Source organism: Penaeus japonicus, unplaced genomic scaffold, assembly GCF_977035675.1.
Source record: "Penaeus japonicus unplaced genomic scaffold, GWHDUDI00000001_assembly GWHDUDI00000040, whole genome shotgun sequence".
Taxonomy (NCBI): Eukaryota; Metazoa; Arthropoda; class Malacostraca; order Decapoda; family Penaeidae; genus Penaeus; species Penaeus japonicus.
Window position 1 is genome coordinate 8548657 of NW_028234442.1, and position 7500 is coordinate 8556156.

Genomic DNA, 7500 nt, shown 5'->3' on the forward strand with positions numbered 1-7500 from the left:
TGAAATACATTAATAAATTTCTTAGCAAAATATGTAACCGTTCATATTAACGTAGCAATAAACGTTTACTCTTTCATGGTGCATCCGCCATACGCCAGGTCTCCCTCTTGCACATCCTTCTTCTCTTCCTCTCCCCGTGACCTTCTCTTTCTCGCGTCCTCCTCGGTTTCTTGTCCTCCTCAAAGTGCAGGCATCTTTCCCCAAACAAGGCTCGAGTCCCCTCTCTTCCCTACGTATGTTTACCACCCACGCCACTAGGAGGCTGCACCGTGTGGGCAAAAGATAGAGCAGCTTACTCTAAACTCTGAACTACAATATCGTACGAGTTTCCTCAATCAGCAATCGATGTTGGTTAACATTTTCCAGCTGAAAGGGTTATCATGCAGAGCCACCATTTCCCGTGTTTTACCTTAGCCGAGTCGGTTTCCTAGGGGCGTAGAAGGTAAAGACACAACGAAAAGATGACCTTGTTTGATAACGTGCAAGGTATGGATACGAGTGACTTGCCTCCCAGAGCGCCATCACTGATTCGTGGAATCGCTACGAATGTCATGCTGAACTTCGGCGAGTCTTCTGTCACTGTGACTAGAATTTTCACTGCAGCCGCGGTGTGTCGCCAGTGCAGTCCGCTCTGATGGATGACTTACTCCCGTTCCTTCCTCACTCCACTGCAGTTACTTGGTTTCAGAGTACATGATCCTCAGTTGCTCCATGTCCTGGACGAGAGGAGCTATTGCTTCCCGTGGCACTGGCTCCCCCTGGCCTTTGTGTTTCCTGTGGGTGCCGTTTTGGAACTCACTGATGACTTTCTGGATTCCTTCCTCCCGACAGTTGTAGGTGACTTGGTGAAGGCCGTGAGGGAACAGGGTGGCTGTCCAGCGCTCCACTATGGCATGCTGATTATACCTTTTGTTTGGCTGTAGGAAAAAGGGGCAGGAAGGGCACTGACAGGCGTTGGTTAGAAGGCCTAGATGTGGGCGGTATTTACGGTACACTTGGTCAAAGGTCGCGTCTGTGACCTCGATCCCTCGGGCAGCAGCCTCCGCTAGAATCTGCTCCCTGGTCATGGGTTTTACCACGGCAGAGTGGGCTGCCATGTATTCAGTCAACCAGGATTTCTGGAGGAAGTTGACCAGTTCATCTTCAAGTGCTCCTGCAAGACCGGAGAAGCTTTCCTTTTCAACTTGCTTCATCACATAACTGAAGGCATCTTCATAGCTGTCGAGCTTGGCAGAAAGTCGTTCCCGCGAGGACTTGTGCCGCAGTGCATGCTGAACGTAGAGCAACACACTCTTCTCGCCAAACAGCTCCTCAATGACTTCTTTGGAAAGACCCATCTCCTTGGCGAAAGTCTTGAGGGTGCGCCAGGAGACGGCTCCTGCAAGAGACACACTGTATAGTCTTTCCACCTTCTCCGTGTCGATCTGTATCGGCGGCGCGAGGTTTTCTCTGAGTGCTCTTATTTGCATCTTGGTCTCCTTTCTAGCTGCTTTCTGGACTTCCTCGAGCCTATAGAACTTTGAGAGGGGAAAGTCTCCTGAATTTGACATTTTAGTTCTTGTCGCCTGAACATACTTTTGTAGCCACTCCTTTTTCTTGTCTTCATCTTTGAGCACTTCCACGAAGAAATCAGTAAAGGGCGTGTCTTCTTTCTTTGAGCTGTTGACGTGACTCATGTTGCGCCCTACAAATTCAAGCAAGATCAACTTCACAATCTTTGCAACTTCTCCCATATCTAAATCCTCATTTTGCTTGATCAGGTGTAGCATAAACATGGGTTTGATGAGAGATTCACACTTGACTGAACGATCGTTTATCTTCACAGTGCTTTCTGTCATCAGTGCCTGAGGTGTGTCCTCTTTCAGGAGCTTGCAGTAGTTGACATAACCTTTCCTCTTCATATACAATGAAGCTGTGGCGATGATGCTTTCCTCTCGGGAGCGAATGTACTCTGGCCGTGGGACTTCTGGGTGTTCGTACAGGATCCTCACCCAGCAGGTAGCCAGGGCTGCCATGTGCACATTAAATTCTATGATGTAAGGGTTCTTGAGAATGGCGAAGGTTGCGCACATGGTATAGAGACGTGTTTGGACAAGAGGCTCCATCACCTTCGCTGCTTCCGGGCTGAACACTGGGATGACAGCATTGAAGTGAGTGTTGTCATCATCGTCTTTCAGTTTCACATCCTTGTGGCGGGCCCCCGGTGCCTGGTTCGAAGCATATGACTCTAGGGCCACCTGACTCATGGTGGTGTAGGGAGATTTGAGTATCCTTTGGATATTGTAGGACCAGGGATTTAAACTGACTGCGTCTCTGGTTGGCGAAAACACTGGGATGCCACTCATGGTAAATTGTTTGAGGAAGTCGTACTTGTTCAGGTCCAGCAATTGGAGGAAGTCGTCATCTTGAAGATCCGATATGGTTGAGGCCATGGTGATGCGACAGCACTCTTCTGGGGTCACAGTCAGGGCCTTCAGTTCTGCCTCTTTCGTCGCATACACTTTCTTGAACTCTTGACTGTCCTTCTCATAGTCAGCATCAGAGTGGCCTTTCAGCTGCAGAGACTTGGCTTGGTATTTGCCTGCAGACACTGTGGTACTGAGTATATTTTCTGCCAATTTTAGGCCATCGCTGTATTTCTCGGTGGTCAGGATATCCTTGATCTTGTTCATGTTCGTTCTGAATTCCACTTCGGCTGTCTTGATACTGATACGTGCAAGCCTTGCTGCTACAGAGTGCCCTTCAGTTCCAAGCTCCAGACTGGTATTGAAGAGACGCTCCATGAAGGGAAGGAGGTCAGAAGGAATCCGCTTCTGAGTGTTGTGGTTCTGAATGGCCACGCTGTTCCACTGGCGAAATACCTCGGTCAGGATCTGGGTGGTGACTGTGGAACGTTCTGCAGCCAACTGGCCCTTGCAATTGTTATACAAGACCTTGAGACTTTCATGCTTTTCCGGATCCTCTGGAAAATAGACCCACTCTAAAACATGGAATTTTTGCATGGACGCATCCCCTGGCAGTTTCCAGCCTGGGACAGACAGCGTGAGACTTCTCTCATTTTGGCTGGCAAGGGTCATGCCGATGGCCTCCATCTGGTCTTCTACATTATAGGGGCTCTTGGCCCAGAAGATCGTCGGGAGATTGGCACTCCCATTGTGAAGACGCGACCGGATGTTGATGCTGTACTCCACAGGGAATTCGGTGCCAGCCCCCAGCAGGTACACATCACAGACCTTCCCTTGCGGTACCTTCATCTGCGATATGACGCCCTCCGGAGATTCGTCTGTTTGGTTGTGGTCCCCGTCGGTAATGAGGAACACTTTGACGTACTTCTGCCTACATTTGTATACGTTATTGACGATGGTTTGCAGGGCGGTTGTCAGATCCGTTTGACCGCTGCTGAAGTCTTGGTTCATCAACGTGTTGCCGGTTCTCCTGTGTTTCACCAAACTACCGAAGACGTAGATTTCTGTGGTTCCCTTCAGCTTCGGACTAACGTAGGTGTTCCAGCCTGAGACAACGCTTGACCAGTAGGACGTCATCGATCCAGACACGTCGGCCATCAGGATGTTGAGGCAGTTGGCCGCCGCCGGGCCCGTCCCTCGGGAGGGGTCCGGGCAGAGCTCGGCGGGGATGGCGGAAGGCATCCTCAGCAGGAAGTGGGTCTTGATCTCGCCGGATGCCGTCTGAAAATGCACGGGGTATGAGGCATGTGTGGGCTGGGTCATTGAGGCATGGCGGGGGCTGGGTCAAGGTTTAGCGGTAATGCTAATGGTGAGCATTATAATAAGAGTGAAAGTAAGGATGATAATGATAATAATGATAAGAATAACAATAGATAATGGTAAAAATTGAAAATAGCACTACTACTAGGAGTGTTGATATTGCTTGCTATGACAGTAAATCAAATCTGCATAATGATTACACTATATCAATAAAATAAAGCTCATCAACACATTGCTATTATGAGTGATAGAACACCTTTATACTTTAACAACATTTAATCTCCATCTGCAAAAAATATATAAATGCTATTATATCTATTTTAATTAATTTGAATTTAATTTTAATTACCGTCTTTTGTTTTAGATTCACCCCCCCCTTAACACTAGAAAAAAATGTACAGTATGTACAAATCTGCAAAATCTCGAGTTATTAATAAAGCTGAGACGCATTAACAGGGGATAACAGCATCAAGGCATAAAAGCGCTATGTCTACATTAGGGCAGAAATGCCTCTTCCAGCATACCCTCCGCCAGTGCGAAATTATGGAAATGAAGTGTTTGCATCTTAAACCGCGTTAGGCCTGAAGGGATACGATATTTTCATTTCGTAAATACCAGCGAGGCCTCTGAGACCAGCGAGGCCTCTGAGACCTTCATCTGAGAGACCGGACGCGAGGGAGATGCGCGAGAGGCCCTGGTGTCATGGGCGGCGGAGCACAGAGGTCGGAAATAGCGATTTGGGGATCAAAAGTCTACCGTAACCAAGTGAAGATTTGAGATAAACTGTGATATTAACATTCATCTTCCATCTTTCTTATAAATAAAACACATGTTTACAAGGCTGCTGAAACAATTTTTTTTTTTTATAATTGGACATATATTAGAAGCCTAATTTTCATCCCAAACACGAGCACATATACACGCGGTTGTGGGGCAGGACTAGAACAGCAGTTTATAACCTCACAGGACATGTTGTTTGATACTAAATACACTCTTGATAATATCGTGAACCTCGTTTTAGACACTGGATTTACTAAAGGACTTCCCCCTGCATCTACAAATTATGCAATAGATTTATTGCCGTTATATCATGTATACATATATGCATCAATATGCAGAAGTACACAGATGTTACGTGAATGATAACAAAGTAAGCGACATGAAATTTGGCATTACATTCTGATATTGAATTAACCGAAGATGAAACTATTATCATTTTAATAATAATAATAAAAAACTGGTTTCATTTCTTAAATTCAATTTTTTTATCATAAAATCACAATTTCCGACCACTGAGCGGCGTGCCAAGAGGGTAAGGAGGGCAAGTGGGGGATTTGACATGCCGGACAAGAGGATAAAAGGGGGATTTGCCATGCCGAGCAGGAGGACAAGAGGAGGAGTTGCCATGCTGGACAGGAGGATAAAAGGGGGATTTGCCATGCCGAGCAGGAGGACAAGAGGAGGAGTTGCCATGCTGGACAGGAGGATAAAAGGGGGATTTGCCATGCCGAGCAGGAGGACAAGAGGAGGAGTTGCCATGCTGGACAGGAGGATAAAAGGGGGATTTGCCATGCCGAGCAGGAGGACAAGAGGGGGAGTTGCCATGCTGGGCAGAAGGACAAGAGGAGTTGTCATGCTGAGCAGGAGGGCAAGAGGAGTTGCCATGCTGGGCAAGAGGAGGAGTTGTCATGCTGAGCAGGAGGGCAAGAGGAGTTGCCATGCTGGGCAAGAGGAGGAGTTGCCATGCTGGGCAGGAGGACAAGAGGAGGAGTTGCCATGCTGAGCAGGAGGGCAAGAGGAGTTGCCATACTGGGCAAGAGGAGGAGTTGTCATGCTGAGCAGGAGGGCAAGAGGAGGAGTTGCCATGCTGGGCAGGAGGACAAGAGGAGGAGTTGCCATGCTGAGCAGGAGGGCAAGAGGAGTTGCCATGCTGGGCAAGAGGAGGAGTTGTCATGCTGAGCAGGAAGGCAAGAGGAGGAGTTGCCATGCTGGGCAGGAGGACAAGAAGAGTTGCCATGCTGAGCAGGAGGGCAAGAGGAGTTGCCATGCTGGGCAGGAGGACAAGAGGAGGAGTTGCCATGCTGGGCAGGAGGACAAGAGGAGGAGTTGCCATGCTGGGCAGGAGGACAAGAGGAGGAGTTGTCATGCTGAGCAGGAGGGCAAGAGGAGTTGCCATGCTGGGCAGGAGGACAAGAGGAGGAGTTGCCATGCTGAGCAGGAGGGCAAGAGGAGTTGCCATGCTGGGCAAGAGGAGGAGAGGAGGAGTTGCCATGCTGAGCAGGAGGGCAAGAGGAGGAGTTGCCATGCTGAGCAGGAGGGCAAGAGGAGGAGTTGCCATGCTGGGCAGGAGGACAAGAGGAGGAGTTGCCATGCTGGACAGGAGGACAAAAGGGGGAGTTGCTATGCCGGGCAGGAGGGCAAGAGGAGGAGTTGCCATGCTGGACAGGAGGACAAAAGGGGGAGTTGCTATGCCGGGCAGGAGGGCAAGAGGAGGAGTTGCCATGCTGGGCAGGAGGACAAGAGGGGGAGTTGCCATGCTGGGCAGGAGGGCAAGAGGAGGAGCTGCAATGCCGGGAAGAAGCGAAAGGAAAAAAAAAACTCTCGAGCAAAGCCGAGCCTGTCGGGAACACACTCCCTCCGTGCAGTGGTTCAGAAACTATCTTAGATGACGTCCAAATTTGCTCCCCCGCCCCCCCCCCCCGGCCTTTTTTTGTATTTATAAGAAATTATATATTGGCGGGACGGAGTGTTGTGACAAGTCGCTCAGCAGCGTCAGTGTGGTCGGAATAGATGACGTGAAAAGAAGAAGAAGAAGAAGAAGAAGAAAACACTTAAGGAGTGATAACTTAAAAGACAACGGGTTGGGGTGACTGATAGAATTGTTCTTTGCACGTATGCAAAGACAGATACTTGTTCTTGGAATGAGTTCACTATTCTTACTAAACAGGGATTTTTGAACAGATTATTTCACCCTCCCCTTGTATCGGGAGACGCGCCCTCTAGTTTGGGAACCGCTGCTCTAAGCCTAGGGTCATATAAATAGTGCTTGTGAAGATGATGATGATGATGATGATATTCCTGATGGCAATAGCAACTGGTGGTAATGATAGCAGTATAAATGTAACTTGATAATATAGCCATAATGATGGTAATGATATAATAATAATGATACTGATATGACTACTACTACTAATTATTAGTAGGCAACAGTTCGAGGCTTACCTTCTCCTTGGCCTCGAAGACCTTGGCGTCGCTGCGCACGGGGCCGACGTCGACGCGGCCGTCGGCGGACACGTCCTCCATCAGCTCTTCCTCCTCCCCCTCGACGTCCGGCAGACGCATCGGCGGCGGCTTCCACTTGGCAGGCCCCTGCTCCTGCAAAGGCGCCTGACGGGAGAAGGGGTACTTGTGGCCGCGCGCCAATCTCATCATTACCAAGTCGTGATAGTAGTCGTCCGAATCGTCTGAGTCGATTTCGTCGTCGTCTAAGTATTCTAATTCGTCCCACATTGGATCGAAGAAGCCGCGACCCTTCAAGTTCTTGTACATATCCTTCAACTTCTTCTTTGGACGGTCAGCCTTCGGGGACATGTCCTTCCTGGCGGTGGCGCTGACGGTGTCCATCCTTGCGTCAGCGGAGGACGAGGCGTTCGGGTCGGAGTCGGCGGCGCTCGACATCCTCTGAGGGAGATCGGGAAGGTGAGGCAACGCGTCACGAACATAGAGGAACATTATTATTATGATCGTTATTGGGTTTCAGTTGCTACGCGGATTA

General features: G+C 49.1%; 1 protein-coding gene across 3 annotated transcripts in view; it reads right to left on the minus strand.

The window, feature by feature from the left end:
* LOC122257025 (uncharacterized) overlaps positions 1-7500 on the minus strand; it is an 18963-nt gene that overhangs the window by 1111 nt on the left and 10352 nt on the right. For all 3 annotated transcript variants that reach the window (XM_043022045.2, XM_043022047.2, XM_043022046.2), the window contains exons 2-3: positions 6948-7406; positions 1-3686 (exon numbers count right to left, since the gene is read on the minus strand). The exon at positions 1-3686 is cut by the window's left edge and continues 1111 nt beyond it. In XM_043022045.2, coding sequence (XP_042877979.2) covers positions 675-3686; positions 6948-7406 — 3471 coding nt within the window. In that variant the 3' untranslated portion in view covers positions 1-674. The remainder of the gene's footprint in view (positions 3687-6947; positions 7407-7500) is intronic.